Source organism: Pyrus communis, chromosome 7 (genome assembly GCF_963583255.1).
Source record: "Pyrus communis chromosome 7, drPyrComm1.1, whole genome shotgun sequence".
Lineage (NCBI taxonomy): Eukaryota > Viridiplantae > Streptophyta > Magnoliopsida > Rosales > Rosaceae > Pyrus > Pyrus communis.
This window is the reverse complement of record NC_084809.1, coordinates 14,954,181-14,979,738: the sequence shown is the minus strand read 5'-3', so window position 1 is coordinate 14,979,738 and position 25,558 is coordinate 14,954,181. Positions and strand designations below refer to the sequence as shown.

The following is a 25,558-nucleotide window of genomic DNA, read 5'->3' as shown; positions in this document are numbered from 1 at the left end:
AAAAGGAACACGACTAGCGTACAACGCATTAATACGGCCCTGAGACTTCCTGCTAAGTGCATCAGCCACTACGTTCGCACAACCAGGATGATAATCAATCGTGCAATCGTAATCGCTGAGCAACTCCAACCACCTCCGTTGACGAAGATTAAGTTCCTTCTGAGTAAAAAGATACTGAAGACTTTTGTGATCTGTGAAGATCCTACACTTCTCTCCGTAAAGATAGTGTCTCCACAACTTCAACGCAAAGATGATAGCAGCCAACTCCAAATCATGTGTAGAGTAATTCAACTCATGAGGTTTCAACTGCCGCGAAGCATAAGCAATCACCCTACCATGCTGCATCAATACACATCCCAGACCATTCAAGGAAGCATCGCTATAAACCTCAAAATCACCACTATCGTCCGGGAGTGCCAAAACAGGTGCATGAGTGAGACAATGCTTCAACTGCTGGAAACTCTGCTCACACTTATCATCTCACTCAAATTAACATCATTCCTCGTTAATCTCGTCAGTGGCAAGGCAATCACCGAAAAATCCTTAACGAATCTCCGATAATACCCCGCCAACCCAAGGAAACTTCTCACCTCGGTGACGGTTCGCGGTTGCTCCCAACTCTCCACAGCTACAACCTTCTGAGGGTCCACCAAAATACCCTGAGCAGAAATGATGTGCCCCAAAAACGCAACTTGATCTAACCAGAACTGGCACTTGCTAAACTTAGCATACAATTGGTGTTCCCTCAACCTCTTCAACACCAAAGTAAGATGTCGAACATGCTCCGCCTTCGACTTAGAATACACCAAAATATCGTCAATGAAGACAATAACAAATCTATCCAAGTAAGGCTGGAACACCCGATTCATTAAATCCATGAAGGCGGCTGGTGCATTCGTCAACCCAAATGGCATAACCAGAAACTCGTAATGACCATAACGAGTCCTGAACGCCGTCTTAGGGACGTCATCCCTACTAATCTTCAGCTAATAGTAACCAGACCTTAGGTCAATCTTAGAGAACACACAAGCACCTCTCAGCTGATCAAACAAATCATCAATACGAGGTAATGGATAACGGTTTTTAATCGTCACCCGATTCAATTGCCTGTAGTCGATACACAGCCTCAAAGTTCCATCTTTCTTTCTCACAAACAACACTGGAGCGCCCCAAGGCGAAGTACTAGGCTGAATAAACCCCTTATCCACTAATTCCTGTAACTGCACTTTCAATTCCCTTAACTCTGCGGAAGCCATACGATAAGGAGTTAAAGAAATAGGATTAGTACCTAGAAGCAACTCAATAGTGAACTCCACGTCTCGATCTGGGGGTAAACCAGGTAAATCCTCGGGGAAAACATCAGGAAAGTGTCTGACCACTCTCACATCCTCAACTCTGCTAGGAACGGCCTCATCTAGCACCACGTGAGCTAGGTATCCCTGACAACCCTTAGACAACAACTTTTTTGCTCGCAGCGCCGAAATAACGCCATGTCTCACCCCACTCTGCTCACCCATGAAAGTAACCACATGTAGTCCAGGTCGGTGAAAAGTAACTACTTTCCCGTAACAATCAATGTTGGCACGATAGAAATGCAACCAATCCGTGCCCAGAATCACATCAAAGTCCACAATATCTAACGGGATAAGATCGGCTGACAAAACAACACCCTCTACAATCACTGGACATCCTGGGTACACACAATCTACAACACATTTCTCTCCTCTAGGCATAGCGAACTCTAAATCGTACCCTAGAGGTGTGGGGCGAGGTTGCGTCACTTGAGCAAATGTATGAAAAATTACGGAATGTGTAGCTCCACAATCAATTAAGACTCTAGGAAAACAACCAAGAATGTTTAACGTACCCATAATCAAGTCTGGGTTGTTCTGAGCGTCCTGCAGAGAAATATTGTGAAGACGCCCTTGTCCCTGCTGACGCCCGCCGCGGCCTCTGCTCGCCTGAACACCGCGTCCCTGAGCACCACGCCCCTGGCTGGGCTGACCCGACTGTCTCGAAGACCCTGCACTGCTGGTAGCAATCTCACCCTGCTGATACTGTCCTCCCTGATACCACTGAGAACCACCCGCTGGAGCTGGAGGATACGGCATATAACCGCCAGAATACTGAGGATAACCACCCTGGGAATAGGGATCCTGGAGGTACTGATACGGTCCCGGAGCATAAGGGACATCATCACCCTGATAGTGGTAAGCACCACCTCGACCCGTCTGGCCATAGCTACTAGGACCCTGGATCTGCTGGAGCGGTGCAGGTGGTGGCATAAAGGTCTGTTGCGGTTTCTGCTGCTGACCCTGGGGACAATTTTCGCCGCTCTATGTCCCACATGTCCACACGTGAAGCAACCACTGCTACCACGCCTACACTCGCCGAAATGCCGGTTGTTACACCTACGGCAAACTGGGGCTCTGCCTCGACCACCATCGCCCTGCCTCTGGCCTCTAGCGCCACCAGAAAATCTACCTCCACGACCCTGTCCAATGGCACTGAAGCCACCACTCGAAGAACTCGAGCTAGCACCACCCCTCTTGAAGTTCTGAGTCTAGTGAGGCCCGAGCGATGCTTGACCTTTACCCTTGTCATCCTTCTTCTGATTGCCGTCCTTTTCCTCATCAGTGTCGCTCGACATGTTCTCAGAGTCCTCAATCTTCAACAAAATCTCATAGAAATCCTGGTAGAACTCACAGTGTGTGGTAGTCGCCATAGAACGCCACCTCTTCCTGGTGCCCAAACGGAAAAGACGAAGCATCTCTGCTGGATTACCATTAACATCAGGATGGTAGCGGGACAGATCAGTAAACTTGCGATAGTATTCATTCGCCGTCATCTTCCGCTGTTTCAGCTCGGTGAACTCCTGCTTCTTTCGATCGATGTACTCATGGGGCACATACCTCCTCTTGAACAAATCCTTGAAAACGTTCCAATCAGTCCTCTGAGCTGGAGTCAACCTACGAAGCTCCTGCTCCCACCAGGCTGCAGACACCGTATCCAGAAACCATGAGGTCGTCTCGACCCACCTCTCCATAGGAAGGTTCCCCTGATTATGCAACACACAGAAGGTCTTCTCAATGTGTTCCAACCACCGCTCTGCGCCCTCGTGGCCCTCACTACCCTTGAACTTATCCAACTTCAGATTGTACATAGTCTCCAGATGAGTCCTCTGGGGAGGGCGAATAGCTGTCTGAATAGCGGTGACAATAGCTTCCCCATCTGAGTAAAATCAGGGAAACTAGGCTCATCAGAGCGACGTGGTTCCCGACGAGGCGGCATAATTATGACAGAAGACACCAAAACCATTAGAATACTCACAAGGACACAGGACTGCCAAACCTAGGCTCTGATACCAAACTAACACACCCGGACCAAGATCAGGGCGTGCTGGCCATCACACGAAGGTGACGTAATCATGTGCACATGCGGAAGCTAATAGAGTAGTAATATAAAAGTACGAATAATTAAAACTAGCATACAAAGTACTAAAACAAGTGCTAGTATAAGTGAGATACAAGTTCAGAGCAAGACTATAGTAGTCCAAAAGAAAAGTTGCGACATAAGTACACCCGAAGGTGACCCTACGCTGGTGAGTATCTGTCAGAAATGCCGGACAAGCCCTCTGGGAAACCACCGAAACTGCTAATCAACTAGAACTTGGAGGGGCGCAAAACAAAAGCGTGAGTGGGCAAAAACAAAGCTCTTTGAAAACTATTTAGCAAAATACATTCTAACCCTAGCCGTAAAACCTGTATACTTCCCAGAAAAATAAACATATATACGTATGTATAAATATGCCAAACATGCTCAAGGGTATATCAATCACGCTCAAGATATGCCATGTCAGACCTCATAATGAAATGCAAGTGCTCAGGTATAAATCACATCAATAGCACAACATCTGGCAGTCGGAGTCACCTAACGTGACCTGTACGGCTGCATATAGAGCTCGAATCTCAAATCAATAACTGAACCTGCCCACGAGTCGGAACCACCTAAAGTGGTCTGTACGACAGGCCTGGGTGTAATACATATATACGCTCTAGTGCTACGATCACGTGAAGACTGTGCGAATAATCGCGGGTTACCTACGATTCGGAACCACCTAATGTGGTCTGTACGACAGGACTGTGCACCTAACTTGGATCCAAGCTGAGCGTGTAGTGCGAGAGGTGAACATCACGTGAAGGACTGTGCCCTACTCTGGGCGGGAGCACTAACACCGGGGGTGCAGGTTATGAGCTCTCTAATCATCTCAAACCACTACTGAAATGTAAACATGCATACCTCTTACCTGGCACTTACCTGTGCGTCCACGGCACCGAATACGCATATATAAATGTATGCCACTACTAATGCATGTGATGGTGCATAAACAATAATAATATGGTGCATGGCATAACATAAATAACCCTTTTTAATCAATTTCTGGGAATATAAATGTATATAGGTATATATGGAAAACAAAAGCCCACTCATTGATAAGTGGAAGGGTCGTAGCCCCCCTGCCTCGAGTGCGAACCCTCGTCCTCGGGGTACGTGTCACCTATATGCGAAATAACTATAAAAACGTTAACTTTAAAGCACATAACCAACTTCTCGTAATAACTTCTCATACATGCTCTACACAACCTTAGGATCACAACCGTATTTTTAGAAAAATTTTCCTCCGCCGCACGTGCCCCCACGCGCCGGCCAAGGCATGGCCACATACGCCGGCCACGCGCAGGCACGTGCGGCGCACACTAACGGCGTCAACTGACGCCGTTAGGAATATTCCGTCAGTTTTGACAGATTCCGTTAACGGCGTCAGGAATATTCCGTCACCTTCTCCGGCGACGTCGCCGGCGTCGGAAAACTGGAAAAACTTCAAATCGTGTTTTCTCACTCGTTTCTCAACCATTTTTCATGATTCTTGGACCAAAACAAAGCTCTAGACTAGTAGAACAGTGTTAGACCATTTTTAAAGCCTAAAAACTATGCGATCATACCTGTCCACACAATCCAAAACCGGCCAACTTCGACCACGGTGATCCCGACGTCCAAATTTGTCAAACGAGCTACTCCGAGGCTCCTTGGGACACCACCAAGCTACCTACGAGCTTAAAATTTCCAAAAACGTGCTAGATTAAGTTTGCATGAATAGTACCCAAAACGAATTACCTCGAATCGACGTGAAAACGGTGAAGTTCTTACCTGAAAATGGTATGGTTGTGCTCCCCTCGACCTCACGAGGTCGAATATGGGTTTAGTTCCCTCGATCTATGGTGTTTTGGGTGGGTTTGGTGTTTGTCCGTACGGTTATGGTGATGGGAAGGGAGAGGGAGACACGAGAGAGAGAGAGAGACAGGGAGGAGACAGAAGGAAAGGGGAGAGTGACAGTGTGTGTGAGTGTGTGTGTGTGGTCCGGCACATGCCACACCACACAAAACAACCAATAACGTGACAAAAACGAACTAGGGGTAAAGTCGTAATTTCACACGTACGTTAATATGAATTTTGGGATGGGATGTCACATTCCTTCTTCTAAAATCGGATATTCATGTTCATATATTTCTTCATGAAACTCTTCTATATTATTATACTCATCATTTGCTTTTGAGTTTTCTAAATAATAACTATATTGACTGCAAGATTCTTCCATACTTATGCTTTTATATGCTTATGTAGTATTACTTTGATTAGTTATTGTAATATCTCTTTGGAAAAATGTTATGTTAGGATTCATAAATAAGGAACCTTGTAAACTTTTTTAAAAAGTTTAAACCTAAAATAAATAGATATAATCCTACTGGTGAAACAAATGTTCATGGTAAATTAATTTGTTGTTTTTCTACTTTAATAGACTCATTATTAATGTAATGTGTTAAATAAACTGTTCTTTCATCAAACTGTGTTATTCTCACAGGTTTTGCTAATTTTTGTCTATATTTTTGTGGTACTAACTCTTCTCTTATTACACTATTTGTACTTCATGTATCTATCATTATTGTTGTTTGTATTTTGTGTTTTTTTGCTATTTCTATTTCACAATTTATGGTAATTAAAGAACTATTATGAACAATATTTCCTAATATTTCAGTACTTTCTTGTGATTCTGCTTAATTAATGTCTAATAACCTATTACTATAACACTTTTCACACAATATTGATTATGTATTATATATAGTATTTATTTGCAACTAATTTAATACACTTATAACATTTTTCTGGCCAACCTAAATTTATATTTTTATACTCTTCTTCATGTTGTTCTTCTATGAATGCAAACATATACTCTTCTAAATCACTATATGAACTACTTGATTCTTCTGAGTCTCAAGCTATCATATTTATACTTTCTATACTGTAATTACTTTCATTATCACTTAAATCATCTAAACTATATATTGACTGTATATCCTCATCTTCATCTAACTTAAACAACTCTATCAAATGTACCTTATCTCTCGGCTGTTTACCTAATTTTGGACATTTAGGTCTATTGTGTCCAACTTCTCCACATAAATAACATTTGCAACTACTCTTATCTATTGGTGCTTTATATTTTCTAATCCAAGGTCTACCACTTCTTTTCCTAAATTGTTTGAGAATATATTTTCTCTTCTTATATATTCTTGAAGATCTTATGCTAAAATTCTTATGTTGTTTATATGGTTTGTATGACTTATATTTCTTTTTGTATATTTTCTTATGCTTATTTTTCTTATGACAACCATACTTTTATGGTAAATCTATATTTTTACAGCTCGTGTAAATTTGCTTCCTAATTTGTCTCTTAACTTTTATTTGGCTACACTCTTGTCTAAGTATTCATATACATGTTGAATTCTAGGTCCTATTGCAATATCATTTTTCTTTGGATGCTTTTACCATTCATTCCAAATCTTGTCACCTATTGGTCCTTTTATTTTTGTCATATAAGTATCTAATAAGTTAATATCACTAATTCTACATGTTCTTCCTAAATATTTAAAGAAATCTAAAGTATACTCAGTTATATACTATAAATCACAAATTTGTAATTGTTCTAAATTTCTAATTGCTCTTATCTGTTCTTGTTCACTTCTGCCATGTAACCTATTATGATAAAAAAAAAAAAAAATTCTTGCGTAATTAAGGTAACAAAATCATCAATATTAAAATGCGTTTTAGCTACCTGATGCTGTACTGGATTTTGAATTTTCCATGACTAAAAATAATCAAAAACTAAATCATCTAAGTTATGCTCAAAATAATCTAACATATTTTGTGAATTACTAAAATCTAACATTAATGTTGCATGTACACAACCTTTTTCTCATCTCTCAATTGTTCCCTCCCAATCCTGTGGATCTACATTATCTAAGTTCAATATATTACCTGCTATAGCAATTTGTTCTAATCCTCTTAAATATGGACTCTTATTTTTTCTAGGTGGTTTCATCATACTTTCTTCAATGTAATCTATTCCTTCTTGTTCATTATACTAGTCATTTGTTTGTCTCAAAAAGTGTTGATAAGTTCTACCTACATGTTATAGATTTTCTACTCCTGATGTACTATTTTCTTCTGCTAGATTACATTCTACTTTCAACTCTAATAAATTATTATATTCTTTTGATCCTAAAATATGTTCTACTCCTATTTCTAAAATTAATTTTTTCATCTCTTCATCTAAAATTGTAACGACCTGTCCCCAAAAATTACGGTTTTTATAATTTAAAAATGTGAAATTATGAAAATATCATTCGAGGCAAATGCGTTGACTTTGTTTGACCTCGTGTCACGTAAGATCCATTTTCTTGATGTATCTTCGTAGTACTCATCACAACGAACGCATGAAGAATAATCAAATTTGGAGTTATAACGAAAGAGTTATTAGCAAACGAAGTTGAGGGCAAAATGGTCATTTAACCATAAATATGGAAGGCTCCAAATTTTGCTAGAACAGTCAGATGATGCTAAGTGTGTGGCTATGATGGAAAGAAGAGAAGAGAAATGAGGGAAAGGAATGAGAGAAGAGACCAATCTAGATAGGAGAAATGAGGGAAATGAGAGAGAGGGAGAAGGGTAGACAACCTGGGTCCCCTCGGCCTGTTTCTCTTTTTGCGACCCGAACCGACGGAAACAATGGTTTCTAATCTTTTCTCCAGCCAAATTCAGGAAAATTACAAGGAATTATCACTTGGAAACAAATCCCCGACCTTCCCTCTCCCATTTTCACCCAAAAATCGATGGAAATTGGCCTCGAATTTGGGTAAAATGCATCGATGGGATTCATGGGTGCATGGTGGCGATTGACCATTTCTGCAAGCACCACCATTGACCACCATTATAGTTTGACTCCTCATGAGCCTAGGAACAAAGCCTAAACAAGTTTGGGGATGGCAGAGCTGCGAATTTGACAAATCAAGGTTCACTCATTTCTAGGGTTTCCGGCAGATCGAGGCATTTTCAGACCACTTCTCGGTCTAATTAGACTTCAGCCCACGTATGAAAGTTGTTCCTCTCATTGAGATCTTCATTCCTGTAACATTTGGGAATTTTTGGAGTTGTTGAATTTTTCGACGAGCCAGGGTTGCCGGTTGCCACATGCGGCGGTGCGTTGGGGATGAACCCGAGATCCCTTTTTAGGTTTCTCGACATGCCGAATCCGAATGCACTATCCATTTTCCCAAATTCTATCGTGTAGGTAGATTTTTACTAAATGGTTTGAAATTGTGTTTAGGTGCGTTAATGGGAAGTGACTTTATCCTTGCTAGTTCGAGCGGCTATCAGGCAATGGAATACCTATGAGTGGACCCCTTCCAAACTTAATATTTTTATAAAATATTAGCCTAGCATGCATTTCACATTTCATGATTTGAATATGTTTTATATTATACTTTACAAACTACTATTTTATGGTTTATGAAATATTTATGATTTATCGAATTTATGTTTTACGAAATGTTATGAAACATTGGATTCTCATATACGAAATTCTATGGCTTATGAATATGATTTATTTTACGGATTTATGAGTATGTGCTATTATGGATTAATGAGATAAGGCTTTGAGCTTTGAGCTCCAGATTTGATATGAGTTTTTGAGATATGTTTTTGGTGCTTATCTAGTGGGTTATCATACAACACATCCACACAACACGGGTATGTAGATGTCTATGGCCATAGGACACAGTTGAGGATATCTATGTATATATATTTCTTCTCCTGTGTAACCTGGAGTCGTACAGCTTCACCTTCAGGTGATGGGGCCTACCATGTTGCTTCACTAGCGTAACCTAATGTCGTACAGCTTCACCTTCGAATGATGGATAGGTACTACCTTTAGGTGAATGAGGAGTGAGATATTTATGCCATACCCCCAGCTTCACTGCCGAAAGCAGTGTTGGACAGCTTCACTAGCCACGACTAGTGTCGGTGTGTGATGTTTATATTTCCTTCTCTGATGCAACCCGAAGTCGTACAGCTTCACCTTCGAGTGATAGGGCCTGCCATGTTTCTTCACTGGCGTAACCTAGTGTCGTATAGCTTCACCTTTGGTGATAGACAGGTGCTGCCAGGGCCGGCCCTGAGGGGGTGCAAGTGGTGTCACCGTACGGGGCCTCCAAATCGGAAAGGCCCCCGATTTTTCAATTTTGCATGCATATACCTATATATATTAGTATGTGTAGAATATTACAAACTTGAGTCTTAGTGTAAATGGTATTATTGCTCATTTACATAGGCCTAGGGGATGGGTTCGAAACTTGTCTCCATCCTTTTTTTAGTTTAATTTTTATTAAATGCATAAGCTTCCACAAAATAATATAAAAATTCCACACAATAACATGAAAATTTGAACCCTGACCCTCTAAATAGTTAAGGAAAAACAATACACCACCTTTCCACTTGTTGATATGTTAAATTTGTTTATGCTATTAAAATTTATAAAATCTCAATTGAAAACTAAAAATTATTTTTTTTGAAGAAAAAAAATTAAAAAAAAATTAAATCTTTTGTACTTTTTAGGACCTCCAGTTCATTTTCGTACAAGGTCTCTGAAATCTCAGGGCTAGCCTTAGGTACTGTCTTCGGGTGACCATGATAACCCTAGAGAGTACAGTATTGATAAGATTTATGGATTTTCCTTTGGGCGATGACTGTGACAACTCGTCCCGAATTATTTGTACCGTACTAAAATGCCCTTGGACGTATTTGGTGTTGTGGGGTGTTGTTTTGTTGTTTTTGGTGTTGACTCTACAGGACACACACACCCATACCACTCTCATGTCTCTCTCTTTCTGTCACGAACACTCTCTCTCTCTCTCTCTCTTTTCTTCTTCTTCGTACGGACCATTTCGAAGAACACCATCTAGGCACGCATCGAAGGTTTGAAGGTGCGTTTTGGACTCTTAGCAAGCTCAGGAACTCATCCATACCATTTGTTGGACGTGAAACCCTCGAAAATCTGAAAACCAGATAATCCCGATTCTGTGCACTGTTCATGCATGCATGATCGTGAAGTTTTTAGGAGTTTTTAAGGTCACAAGGAGCTTTAGGAGGTCCTCACAAAGCTCGGGGAAGAAAGTTGAAGCGTTTTGGACGTCAGGAAGCTCAGTTTCAGTGAGTTGCAGGTTTGGTCAGAATATCATGGGTTTTTCCGGTGAGATTCTGTTGGTTTTAGGGCTCCAAATTGGTAAGGTTTTGTTCTACTTGTTGTAAGCTTCATTTTGGTACCAATTTTATGGAATTTGGTTGAGAAATGAAGAAGATATGAAGTTTTGAAAATTTTCCCAATTTCCGGCAACGCTGATGGCGGTGGCTCCGGCGAGACTCACCGGAGAAGACAGGGGAATATTCCATTAAGTTAACGGAATATTCTTAACGGCATCAGGTTAGTTTTAACGGAATATGCTTATTGTTAGACGAAATATTCCCTAAAGCCATTAGGGATTCCGTCAGTGTGCTAGGCACATGCCTGCTCGTGGGCGGCGCGTGGGCGGCGCGTGGGGGCGCGTAAGACGTCAAAAAATTATTTTAAAAATATGGGGATGTTCGTGAGGTTGAGTAGATCATGTTGTATTCATACACCCTATTTGAGCATTGTATGAGAAGTTATTACCTAGTTTTGGTTATATGCTTTAAATTAATGTTTTTATAGTTGTTTCACATATAGGTGAGACCTATCCCAAGGACGAGCACAGTCACTCGAGGCAAGGGGGTTACAACCCTTCCACATACCAGTGAGTGAGCTTTTGGTTTTCCGTATATACCTATATACTGAGGTTTTTCCCAGAAAATGAAATGGAATGTTTATATGTTATAAAATACCATGCTTAGTGTGTGCCTATTTGTTTATGCATTAGTAGTTGCATATATGTATGTTTGGTGCTGCGAACGCACAGGTAAGTGTCAGGTAAGTTATGGTTTATGATGATGATTATAGTTATGTGATATACAGAGATAGCTCATAAACTGCACCCCCGGTGTAAGTACTCCTGCCCAGAGTAGGGCATAGTCCTTCACGTGATGTTCACCTCCTGCACCACGCGCTTATCTTGGATCCAAGTTAGGTGCACAGTCCTGTCGTACAGACCACTTTAGGTGGTTCATACTCGTAGGTGACCCGCGATTATTCGCCCGGTCTTCACGTGATCGTAGCACTGTAGCGTATTTATTTACACTCAGTCCTGTCGTACAGACCACTTTAGGTGGTTCCAACTCGTGTGCAGGTATAGTTAGTGAATTGGGGATTTGAGCTCTAGATTCAGCCGTACAAGTCACGTTATGTGACTTCGACTGACATGTTATTTGCATTGATTGGCATTACCTGGGTTACTTACAGTTTATGTGGAGGCATTCAACATGGCATATTTTTTAGCATGTTTTCGATATATGTGTATTTTCTATTTTCTAGGAAACTATACAGGTTTTACGGCGAGGGGTTAGAACTTTTGATAATGAAATGATTTTAAAAAGCTTTGTTTTTGCCCACTCACATTTTCTGTTTTGCGCTCCTCTAGGTTTTAGTTTGGATTGTTCTTTTGGTGGCTCACGAGGAATTCACGGCATATCTGACAAATTATCACCAATATAGGACCCCCATTTGGGTGTGTTTAGTTAGTATTTGTTCCTCTGGACTGCACTAGGTTTTCTGTGCTCTGAATATTGTTTTTAACACTTACGCTTGCACATGTATGTTAACTACTCTGTATGTAGTTTGATTTTTATTTGTTCGTACTTTTATTACTATTCTTAGCTTCTGCACTGTGCATATGGTTACGTCACTCTCACGTGACGACCAGCATGCCCCGATTTCGGTCAGGGTGTGTCAATGATTGTACCGTTATTGAGCATGGTTTTACTCATACTTGTTTTACGAATGATTTCACGGCATGCTAGTGTTTTTTGAAAAACCTCAAAATAGGGGGTTAGTATGTTCAGAAAGAAAATAGTTTTCTTATTATTAGTATTATTATAAACTTGGTCCACTCACCTTTTCTATTTTGCACTCTCTTAGGATTTAGATTTGAGGCACACGATCTTGGCATAAGGGAACTTCCTCTTAGGCATCTTCAAGCCTCCTCTGTGTAGGTTCTATTCCTCTGTTCATACCTTTCCATAATAAATCTTTTACCTTATTCTTAATTAGTTGTATGCTTTGAACACGTTCCTGCATTAGTATATTTCTTTCTAATTACATATTTTAATTTACAAACATGTTTAAAATGGCTTCGTCATCCTCGGGCGTCGACCAGCACATGCCTATCCTAGTATCTAAGGATATCGAGATCGGGATGTGTCAGAAATTCTATGTAGTCTTAAATCATATGTCTTATATTTTTTTTAAGTATTGTTCTTCATCTAGATGCTCAATATCTTCTATAAGCTTATCTACCATATGATCAAAATTTTGCTCAACTAAATTAATATCTAAATTATCAAAAGCCATATGAATACTCTCATTTTTTTATCTCACTCTCATATCTTCTATATTTTCTAATTTCTTATAATTGCTAAATCTAATTGTTGCTTCTCCTGTACTAGTTTTATATTTTTGTGCCCTATCTGGTTTTCTATTTCAACGGGTTTTGCTTCTATCATATTTACATGTTCACTACCAAATGTTTGAACTAAATTTTGAAATTCTAAATTAGACATATGATTATAATATCAGAAGCTTTGCCAATATACATTAAGTTAATACACAAATTTTTATGTTCTCCTTTCATATTATAATTTTTTGTTCTTATGCTTACTTTAATATATTTACTAAATTCATTTATTATCATAACATAATTTGGAATGCATCCTATGACTGCTAAGTTTGAACTTAAGTCTACTTCAGCTGTTATTATTGCTGTTTGTTGGTGATTATCCCATCTATCATCATATATGTATACTAATGCTTTTGTGCCTGCTTGTGCTCTAGTTAATCATGCTATTCTAATTAATATTGTTCCTATGTGAATCTAACTAAAATGTAATTTTCTTAAATGAGTAACTGCTTCTTTACTAAGGAAATTAAGTGTAACTTCCTTATTAATATAGCTAACTTCATGTTGACTGATGCTACTTACAATTCTACTTCTATTTTCAAATAAACCTAATTGGTACAAATTATATTTATTTCTCTGTGTTCTCTCAAGTCATCTTCTGATGAATTCTTGTGCTTCTTCTTCATTTGCGTAAATATCTTTAGTTCTAACTACTTTTCTTTTTCTCCTAAAGAGTTCGATTTTTTGTTATCAAAAGGATTTATCTTAGGTCTTCTAATTAGGGGTGGGCAAACGGGTATAGGAACCGTGGGTCAGGCCGAGTAATCAAGGTCCGGGGTAGGTCCAAAAACTATAAATACAAAACAGGACGGGGTGTGGTGGGTACAGGTAAATAACGGGGTGGGGCGGTTCTAGAAATTGGAAAAAACTGGCCCCCGGCCTGGACCGTTGATTTCTTACCTCGATTTCCTACGTTGATTTAACCCCCTCTCTCTCTCTCTCTCTCTCTCTCTTTCTCTCATTCTTGTCCGACACTCCCAAGGCTTCATTCCATTCTCAGACTCAATTCACTCAACTCTCCCCTCTTTAGATCTCTCATCCTTGAATCTCCTTTCCTCTCTCGCTGCCACCATCATCATCAGACCTCGATCTCTCCTCCTAATTTGTTCCTATCTTCCTCTCTCCGTCCATTGCCATCATCATCAAGCCTCAATCTCTGACAACACTTTGTTCAGCACTAATCTCTGGCAACGCTTTGTGGTGCGCCAACGACAAGGTCGTCGATGAGTTCGTGATGGAGCAGCCAATCCCACCTGCCTGTTCGCTTTGTCGTCGGTGAGCTAGGGTACCGGGACGTAAGGTGATGTTCATCACAAGAAGAGTACTTTGACGTCCTCACCAAAACTGGCTAGAAGGCTGGCATTTCCAAGCCCAGGGAAGCAAAGCTAGTAATTTTTTTAATTGATTTAATTATTTTCTTGTAATTTCTGGAAAACAAATGGAATATATTGTGGAAGGAAATGATATGGATTAGGCAAAGTAAGTGAATCAATTACAATTATCAAGTAAATTGAGCAACTCATTTGACCAATTTCGATAAACTCCAACCCAATAGTTTTCTGTTTTATTAATTTGTATGTATGTAAATGTTCTATTTCTGATTTTTAAGAAATTTGTGTTGATAAGTGATAACCCATTAGTTCTGAATCTTTAGATTCAACTGTATTGTCAACGCCATGTGAATCGAAATCAATCACCATGCCCTTTGTTCTTAGTTTTCCAGTGTCTCCTCTTAGATCTTAATTTTCTGCAAGATTTGGTATCTGGCCCATCTGGGTTTTCATTAATCTGCAGGTTTGGTGGGAAATCTAAGATGAATTTTTTTTTTCCTTTTCTTTTTTTCTGAATTTGTTGTGGAGTTTAGACTTTAGAGCATCTAGTGGTGTTTGACAATCTCGTGCCATCGTCGATCAGAGTTGATAGACACATACCTTGATTTGGGATTGCGAGAGACGAACAAGGGAAATGGGGACTCGTGGACCTGGCCCATAACATCCCATTTCAAATAAGCCTAGTACGGTCTGGTTCCTAACAGAAATTTCATTACCCGGCTCGACCCGCCCCGTTACTATTTACAACCGATACGGTCTGGTTCCTGTCAGTTGGCCCGGCCCAGCCCGTGCCCACCCCTACTTCTAATATGATTATTTGTATTCAGTTAAATTTTCTAATTTTTCTAACAAAGATGGTGGAAGTGATGAAGATGCGTTATGTAAAACTTGATTTATTTCTGTTATTTGTTCTTCAACTTGATCTAATTTTTCAGCTAAACTTAAAACTAATTGGATAATTAAATTATTTTGTCTAATAGGGATATTACTACTGGCTACTAGTGTTGAAAAATCTGTTAAACCTACTGGCTCTTTATCTAGCTTGCTAATTTCTTTCAAAGCTTGAATATATTTTTTATTAGTTTTAGAATCGTTCATTAAACTAATAATCTATCTATTTTATTATGTAACTTATCTACTTGTTCACTCAAATCTTTTTTCACTAATTGAATTTTTTGAACTTCTAATTTTAATTGCTAAACTATTTCTAATAATCTAAGTTCTACTTGCTTAGGCTTACTATCTATGAGGTCAACAAACTATTTTATCTCTCTTGCTAGGAAACCTTTGGATATTTTTATTGTTATCTTCTAACTGAGATGTAATATAATTTAAATTTTGTCTAATTGCGTTTATGGAATTTTTTTGAAAATGCTCTAACAACTGGTTTAACAAATAATTATTCTTATTATTTTCTAATTTTATATTTTCTACTTGGCTAATAATAAAATCTACAATGCTATTGGCTTGTGGATTTTCTTCACTATGAAAAAATATGATTATACTTTTTCAGTGGAAAATAACAAACTAACCTATTTTGGTCTAAGGTTATTTTTCCTTTTTGAGGTTCACTAATTTCTAAATTAAGGTAATATATCTTAAACTACAGTCTATCTTTCTCTAAAGTTAGAGCTAATTGATTTCTTAAAAACTCTCTTTCTTCTCTCAAGTTTGCTAAAGTCTGATCTGTTGCTTTTTTGCTTCAAAAACTTTATGCTGCACTTCTGTGTTATTATATTTACTAATAAATGAAGGGTGTTCAAGATAACCAAGATAAAACTTCTGCTTCTTCAAAGTCTTGCTAATTCTTTTTGAAATATATGCTAATCTTCTTTTTATGCAAGTTATAGTTGGGTGTCTAGGAAATAAATACCTGGTGGTTATGGTTGACAAGGTCTACAGGACAATAATATCTATTGTTCATACAAAATTAAACAAGTATGTGATATCAGCTGTGTTAATAACTTCCGTCCTCAAGGTACTTTACTATTATAATTATACTATTAATATGCTAAACTTGGCTCTGATATCAAATTCGCTAAGCAAAGGACTAGTTATATAGTCGGATGACCATTATAACAACTAGACATAAAACCTTGCACATGGAACTCGACATGTTTCAACATGAAGGCCACTCACAATGCAGATATAAGGCCTTAACGACTGAACTTAGAAGTACCCTGGTTAATGTCCAGTTATTTGTATGGCAAGCATTCAACTATAACAGAGTGCTCAAACAAAGTATGATTATCAGTTTAGCAGGTTAATAATATAACTACAATAGTGTTTCCCTATTTTGGACTAGAAGTTTAATTAAGCAAACACACTAAAGAAAGAAAGAAAGCTTACCAAAGACTTAGAGATTACTTGAATCTGTACACTTGAACTTTTATTGATATATAAAATGTTTACAAAGAGAAGTGTTCACAATGAAGTGTTTACAAAGGATGTTAGGAAGGCTTCAGATGCTTGAGTGTATGAAGATTGAAGTATGGTGTGTATGGTGTCTCCGAATGGGAGGAAAAGCTCCCTTATATACAAATCAATTTCCTAAACGACAAAACAACTTTTCAAAAACCAAACAACTATTTACAACTTTTTAAATAGTGACCTTGCACTGTTTATGAAAAACTATTGGTACCATTGTTTTTCAAAGTGTTGGTTCTTTCATTTCTGATTAAATTGTCTTTTTCTTCTTTTGGCTGTATTTTCTTTGTCATCTTATGTATTTGCTTTGAAGAAGAGCATGTGAACTATGAATATTAGGCCACCTTTGCCTTTTTCTGTTTGAATGTATAAAGGGTAGGATCGATATTTATGAAAACTTTTGTACTAAAGATTAAACACAAAGTTTTTAAGGGCCTTTTGTAGAAAAATAATATGTGGCTGAATTCATTTTCATTGATACGTGAAAGGGTATATATATACAAATAAATTCCTTGAGTAGCAAGGATTCCTCCTACAAGTTAGGAGTACAATTACAATTTAAGTCTAACTACTTTCCTATTTATCTAACACTTCTCCTTAAGTTGGAGAGTGAATGTCAAGAACACCCAACTTGCGTAACATGATTGAAAATTTCTCCTTCCCAAGAGGCTTCGTAAATAGGTCTGCCAACTGATGTGCCGTACTAACATACTTGGTAGTTATAGTGCCATCAACAATCTTATCACGTATAAAATGACAATCCATCTCAATGTGGCGAGTACGCTCATGAAAAACAAGGTTGGTAGCAATATGCAATGCTGCTTGATTGTCACAAAATAGATCAGATGGACCGGTTAATGGAATGTTCAAATCCTTCAATAGGAAGCGCAGCCAAATTATCTCACAACAAGCACCCGACATAGCTCTATATTTCGCTTCAGCAAAAGAAAGTGACACAGTTTTCTGTCGCTTTGTCCGCCATGAAATCAAAGAATTTCCTAAGAAAACGCAGTAGCCAATAGTCGACCGACGAGTAATAGGACAACCCGCCCAATCAGAATCACAAAAAGCAGTCAACTTGATTTGATTGTCAGAACGGAATAGTAAGCCTTGACCTGGAGTAGACTTCAAATAACGAACAACTCGAATTGCAGCATCCATATGAGAAGTACGTGGCTCATGCATAAACCGACTCAGAACATGTACAGGGTAGGTGATATCTGGCCGAGTTATTGTGAGATAAATTAACCGTCCTACTAGACGCCGATACTTTTCAGGATCCTTGATAAGTTCCCCTTTGTCATATAGTTTTGTATCGTCCATAGGAAAGGCAATGGGCCGTGCTCCCAAGAAGCCATAATCTTTGAAAATCTTTAATGCATATTTACGCTGAGAAATATAAATGCCACGTTTGGACCGAGAAACCTCAATACCCATAAAGTACTTTAAATTACCAAGATCCTTAATTTGAAAGTGATTGTGGAGAAAAAGTTTCAGATAATCAATTGCACCTACATCATTGCCTGTTATGACAATATCATCCACATAAATGAGTAAGGCTGTAAAAGAAGTACCTGACTTTTTCGTAAACAATGAATAGTCAGCTTTGGATTGTTGAAACCCAGCAGAAAGAATGGCACTAGTGAACTTGGCAAACCATTGACGAGAAGCCTGCTTGAGATCATAAATAGATTTGTGGAGGCGACACACTAGATTTTCCCCCTGTCGCCGAAGACCAGGAGGATGAGACATATAGATTTCCTCATCTAAATCACCATGTAAGAAAGCATTATTGACGTCGAGTTGATGAAGAGACCAAGAGTGACTAGCAGCAAGGGCAAGAAGACAACGCACAGTGATCATTTTAGCAATAGGAGAGAAAGTGTCATGATAATCGATACCTTCGGCCTGTGTGAAACCTTTGGCAACCAAACGGGCTTTGTAACGCTCAATGGAACCATCAGAATTATGCTTAAGTTTGTACACCCATTTACAATCAATGGGAACTTTGCCGGAGGGTAGAGTAGTCATGGTCCAAGTCTGGTTGGCATGTAGAGCATCTAGTTCCTCGCTCATAGCACGACGCCAGTTAGGATCACTGGCAGCCTCTACGAAAAAAGATGGTTCGACACCCCGACTCACAGAGTAGATATATGAAAGGTGATGTGGGGATAAACGATGGTAAGAAACATAATTACAGAGGAGATGTTGCGTACCTTTGATAGAACTTGGTGGCGAAGACAAGGACGGGTGTGGGGGCAGAATCACCTGCGAGCAAACGTAGTCATTTAAATAAGGTGGGGGTGCATGGGGGTGCATTGGCCTTGGAAAATCATGGTTTCAAAATCGACATGGAAGAAGCATATATGTAAGAGTACATAACTTGACCATGGACTCATCGATCAATGAGTAAATGAACCACCTACACAACTAGTATGAGACTTCTGCATCTTATGCTAAAGCTCTAACTAATCCACCTCCAAAAAATCTAATACTTTTTTTGGTTCACTGTGTATGTTTTTGTTGGAAAGAGAATGATAGTTAAGGATTGTATTCGCAAGGAAAAAGAGGCAGGGAAAGCTGGTAAAGGGTGTGAGCGCTCGATTTTATGTAGAATGAGATTAAAGTTGACAAGGATGGTTCGTCCACAACCTCTAAAGAAACCCAGATTATAAAGGCTAGTTTTGTTATGTCAGTTAATCCATTTCCGTTTAAGTTTGGTTATGAAAACCAACTTTGGGTACATGTGTAAGATATTTATAATTATGGGATTTGAATCCATAATGTTGATGTTTACCACTGGACTTGGTTGAAATCCTGCAATTCGATTTTAGATATATATAAGTGTAAAACTTGTGCTAGGTTGTGATAAGTTATGTGTAAATTTGCAGCAGGTAGTTACTAAACTGTAATTCGATAGGGATGAGTAAAAAATGGAAGAAAATATATAGTAAAGAGAAGATATAGATGCAGAAGATCAATTTGGTGTCGGAAAGGTTGAATTTGTGGTACCAATAATAGATGTTGAGTTGATTGGAAAGGGTATTTGATTCATTGGATGAAGGGTATACATTTTACAACAATTATGCATTTGCAGCTGGGTTTGGGATTCAAGAGCATGGTAGTAAAAAGTCCAGTGATGGTGATTGTTTGGTGATAAAGAATTTGTTTGTTGCAAAGAAGGCAAAAAGAGGGTGGATGTCATTCCTAAACCCAATCGGAAAGGTAGGAGGGGAGATGCTAGAACTGACTACAAGGCAAAACTTACGCTTTATAAAGGAATTAGTTGTGAAAAGTTAACAAAGGACACAACCACCATATGTCAAATGTCTCGCACTTATTCAGATCTCATCATCGAGTTTCGAAGGCAAAGAAGACGATGAATGAACAATGTACGACACATGCAAATATTTTCATAAGTAAACAAGTGGGTTTATTGGAGGTGCAAAGTGGATGAACTGGAAATATTGGTTGCACTTCCAAGGATATGTTTAATGCCTAACAACAATTGTGAGCTCATCTAATCGAGCACGATGTGGAACATAAAAAAGAGGTGCTTGGTGACCATAAGGATGAAAACTATGCATCTCCTATGCAACTTCGTATCCCAATGGAAGCTCAAGTGGACAAATTGTACATTCGATTTTTGTTTGAAAATTTTCAAGCGGAGGAAATAAAGATTGTGACTTGTTTCATGAGCGAGAAGTCAGGAGATGAAAATAAGGCAGTGTATGAAATACTTAAGAGGGTTGTAGAGGTGACAAAGATGAAGAGGTTGATGGGTGATACAATCTTGAATTATGCTAAGTGAAGCTGCAAAGAGATACAGTTTTAGAGAGTTTCTCTTTGCAGCATATATTGACATATTTGAGAATGAAACAAATAGAGTTGTTGCCTCAACACTACATACTAAAAAAGTAGCTTCAAATCAACAAATCCAATATTGTTTTGGACACTGAAGGCAAAGATGCCAACAATTCTACCGTGTCCAAAAAAAGCTCAGTTTTCAAGAAAAACTTTAGATTTGATTGACGAGGCAGTAATGTTAGAGGAATGTAGCAAACTTCTGTAATGCATTTTAAAATCTTTGGATACAAATTTGAACTCTTTAGATGTTGGTAACCGTGGTCAAAAAAGAAAAGAGAGTGAAGACTGAGGTAGGAGTTCTCCAACCGAAGTGATTAAAGATCTAATTCAAGTTAAAAAGGGTGTCGAAACAAGTACAAAAGATAAGCAAAGTCAATATTCGAGACACATTGATGGCAAGAAGAATTGTCCATTACCAAACACAAGGTACGCAACGAAAGCAAAGATCATTTATGCTTTGCCTTGCAATATATTAGTGGTAGTAATATTTAAAACAACTTTGGATTATTTTGTAGTTGTCCAGGTCTTGTCTTACCGCTGTCCAAGAACGCACAGAGGCCACATCGTGTGAGCTGTTCGTGATGTTACCAATGCAAATGAAAATGTTGATCATGTGCCTAATTCGCAGCAACCTCAAAATAGTAATAATGATGTGACCATCGAAAATTTAGGAGTGCTAGACGCTTTTTACAAATATATGCTCAATGACCCATTAAAAACGATTTGAAAAGAATTTGTGGCGGGTCTTTTTTTTATACAAGATGTGTTGAGTTTGCATGGGGACAACTATCGTTTTGTTGTGGCCAAAGTTGGTTGTTTAAGCATATGTATATGTGTGTCCCAACTCTGATGGAAATGTGATACACTAACTGTGACTTGTGATGAATGTATATGAATATTTGTGATACCTTATGAACATTTATGAAAATAATACTTGAATCACTTAATGAACTTTGAAATTATGATATAGTTAAAAAAGTGTGAAAAATGTAAAAAAATAAAATAAAATGATGAAACCTCAATTCTAAGAAGGCAAACTTCACCCTTAAGGATCTTTGAGGGCCTTGTGAGCAGCCTTTTCAAGCATAATCCATTTCGGCTCAACATATACATCATGGGATTCGTCAAATCGAAGCCCCGCAATGAGGCAGAAGTCCTGCTTTTTGAACTGATTCCATTCACAACCTATTAAATAGGGCAATCCCTCAAGGTCTTTAACCCGTTGATTTGCTACTCTAGGTGCGACAACTCATGGACCAATTGGCCACTAAAGGCTAATTCATTCACATGCTCCGAGAGGCCAAAACATGATGCCCTAAAGGTAGCAAGATGTGCCTCATTAAACTTCTCATGTATCAATTCTAGCACATTAGGGTCTTGGGATAGGTTGTTAACCATTTACCTATAGGAATTTTTTTGCTTTGGTTGCTAATTGAACACCATGAGTTGTCATTTCCTGTACACATAACAATACAAACATTGCTTCATAACCTAACAACACACCCAATTTTTCCACAAATTTCACATATATCCATCAATTTCATATAATTTCATCAACAAACATGCATAATTAACCACAAATACTAACTTAATTAATCAGAATTAACATAACAAATTTTAATTCTAGGGTTCCATTTTCAAAACTCACCAATTTTGAATTTGACTTTGGGAAGTCGAATATGATGTTGGTTATCATGCAAGGACTATGAACCCAGCTCGAATCAAGCACACATTGTGTCCTTTCTATGGAATCGACTGGACATCCTTGAACCAAATCGCCTAATTTTCTAAACTGTTGTGTGGAAGTGCATTTTAAAATCTTTAGATACAAAGCTAAACTCTTTGGTTGTTGGTAATAGGCCTGGAAACTCCTGACACGACCTGATAACCTAACACAACACGACACAAAATTAACAGGTGTTCGGGTCAACACAATAACGAATCGGGTCGTTATCAGGTAACCCGATAAGCACCTGTTAAGATAACGGGTTGGTTCGGGTATACATATGAGTAACAAGATACACAATAAGCAAAATATTAATTTAATAATTTTTTAACCCTAAAAAATTAAGGAAAACTAATGAAAATGGCTTGCAAACTTTGAGTTTTAACGATAAGGACAAAATAAAGGGTAAAGTGAATAGTAACAGGTTTGACTTTTTAGTGTAAAAATGTGGTTTTTCGTTAAAGTGAACAGTACCGCGGGCTTTTCGTTAAAACTCCCAAAAAAATACTATGATAATTATAATTATATATATATATATATATTAATTTAACAATTTTATACCCCTAAAAACTATAATAATTATATTTATATATATTTTAAATTAAATTTAAAAAATTGGTGACCATTGGATCGGTTGAGATTTAATCTCAGTTGTCCATTGTGCATTAGGTTGGAGGCTATCCTTCTCTTCTCTCTCATTCACTCTGATCTCTCCAGTCCAAACTTATTCCTGCGCCGTCTCCTTAATCCGCATCTCTCTTGCATATACTTGCACATTTAATATTTTGTAATAGACTAGTAGCGTATGGATGTTTTTTTTATTAGGCTCTTATTTTTTAGTGTAGATGTAGTACTTAAATGACAATTGTGGTTTAATGTTTTGAAGTAATATTTATGTGGCAATGTGTGGTATGTGCAAATTTAAGAAACAAAAATATATTTTTCTTAATGGGTCGAGTCACTTTAGCCATTGGGTAAAGTGACCCGACCTGTTAAGAATCCGTTAAGATAACAGGTGTGACACGACATGACTCGTTAAGATAACAGGTGTTACACGAACACGACAGACACGACCCATTTACCAGGCCTAACTATGGTCGAAAAAGAAAAGAGAGTGAAGACGGACGTAGGAGTTCTCAAACCGAGGTGGTTAAAGATCCAATTCAAGTTAATAAAAAAGGCGTTGAAAGCAAGTATAAAAGAGAAGCAAAGTCAATATCAGAGACGCACCAGTGACAATTGTCCATTACCACAAGGTATGCAACAAAATTAATTATAGCTTATGTTTTGCCTCACAAGATACTCATGGTAGTAATATTTAGGATTATTCTGTAGTTGTCCAGGTTTTGCCCTACCAATGCCGAAGAATGCACAGAGGCCACACCGTGTGAGCTGTCGATGATGTTACCGATGCAAAAGAAAATGCTGACCGTGTGCCTAATTCACAACCAACTCAAAAGTAACAGTAATGTGATCGTCGGAAATTTGGGAATGCTAGACGCTATTTACAAATATATGCTCAATGCCCCATTAAAGACAGTTTGAAAAGTAATTTGCGGCGGGTCTTTTTTTTATACAAAATGTGTTAAGTTTGCATGAGGATAACTATTGTTTTGTTGCAGCCAAAGTTGGTTGTTTTAGCATGTATATGTGTGTCACAACACTGATGAAAATTGTGATGCACTAACTGTGACTTGTGATGAATGTATATGAATATTTGTGATACCTTATGGAAATTTATGAAAATAACACTTGAATCAATTAATGAACCTTGAAATTACAATATACTTTAAAAAGTGGAAAAAATGTAAAAAATGACGAAACCTAAATTCTAAGAAGGCAAACTTCACCCTAAGGATCTTCGGGGGTCTTGTTAGTAGCCTTTACAAACCTAATCCCTTCTGGCTTAACGTATAAATCATGAGGTTCATCAAATCGAAGCCTGGGCAGAAGTCCTGGTTTGTGAATTGAGTCAATTTACAACATATGAAATAGTTCAATCCTTTAAGGTCTTTAACCACTTGACTTGCTACTCTAGAGCGACAACTTATGGACCAATTGGCCACTGAAGGCCAATTCATTCACATGCTCCAAGAGGCCAAAGCAGGATGCCCTAAAGGCAACAAGTTGTGCCTTATTAAACTTCTCACGTATCAATCCTAACACATTGGGCTCTTGGGACAGGTTGTTAACCCTTTTTCGTACAGGAATCTTTTTCTTTGGTTGCTTATTAAACACCATGAGTTGCCATTTTCTGTACACATAACATACAAACATTGAACACAACCAAATTCAACAAGATACACCCTTAATACAACCAAATTCAACAATATACATATACAACAATCTGTCAACAAGTTTTCATTGCTATACATCTACTATGAACAACGCATCATGACTTAAGCATTATCAACTCAATTCATAAAATTAAACAAAATTTCATCAACAAAAATCAATCCCAAGTCAACACTACAACTTCAACAAAACTTAAAGACATCACACTTACACAACATGTCAACATCGCTTCATAACTTCACAACGCACCCAAATTTCCCACAAATTTCACATATATCCATCAATTTCAAATAATTTCATCAACAAACATGCATAATTAACCATGAACACTATTAATTAGAATTAACATAGCAAATTTTCAAAACTCACCAATTTTGAAATTGAATTCAGGAAATCAAATATGATGTTGGTTATCATGCAAGAACTGTGAACCCAGCTCGAATCAAACAAGCATCACATCCTTTTTGTGGAACCAAATGGACACCCTTGAACCAAACGCGCCTAATTTTCTAAACTGTTTTGTGGAACTGTAGTGAGGTTGGAGACGACAAGTATAACACAACTACGACTGTGTTTCGAATGGCAAGGAAATTTTCAAGGTGAAGGAAGTTTGAAATCGCTCGTGGGAGATGGAGAGTTTTGGACATTAAGAAGGTAACTGTCAAGGAAAGGGAGACTTTAAATTCAAAAATTTTAAAACAATTGTTGGGTATCGTTTTGAATTAATGATGAGTTATTTATTAACCGGTTTTACTCTAAACTCATTTTTATGGATTTATTCAACCTTTTAGATTTGATCAAACAAACCTAATTCAATCCACTTATCGAATTCGTCATTGGCGAGATTCGAACGTAATACCAAATTTTGCAATTTT

The 25,558-nt window shown here is 38.1% G+C and overlaps 1 protein-coding gene across 1 annotated transcript; it reads right to left on the bottom strand.

The window, feature by feature from the left end:
• Positions 1 to 2,563: 2,563 nt before the first annotated feature.
• On the bottom strand, positions 2,564 to 3,163 carry LOC137740615 (uncharacterized). Its single transcript, XM_068480455.1, has one exon. It carries the CDS (start codon positions 3,161 to 3,163, stop codon positions 2,564 to 2,566), a length of 600 nt encoding a protein of 199 aa, XP_068336556.1.
• Between the last annotated feature and the right edge of the window lie 22,395 nt (positions 3,164 to 25,558).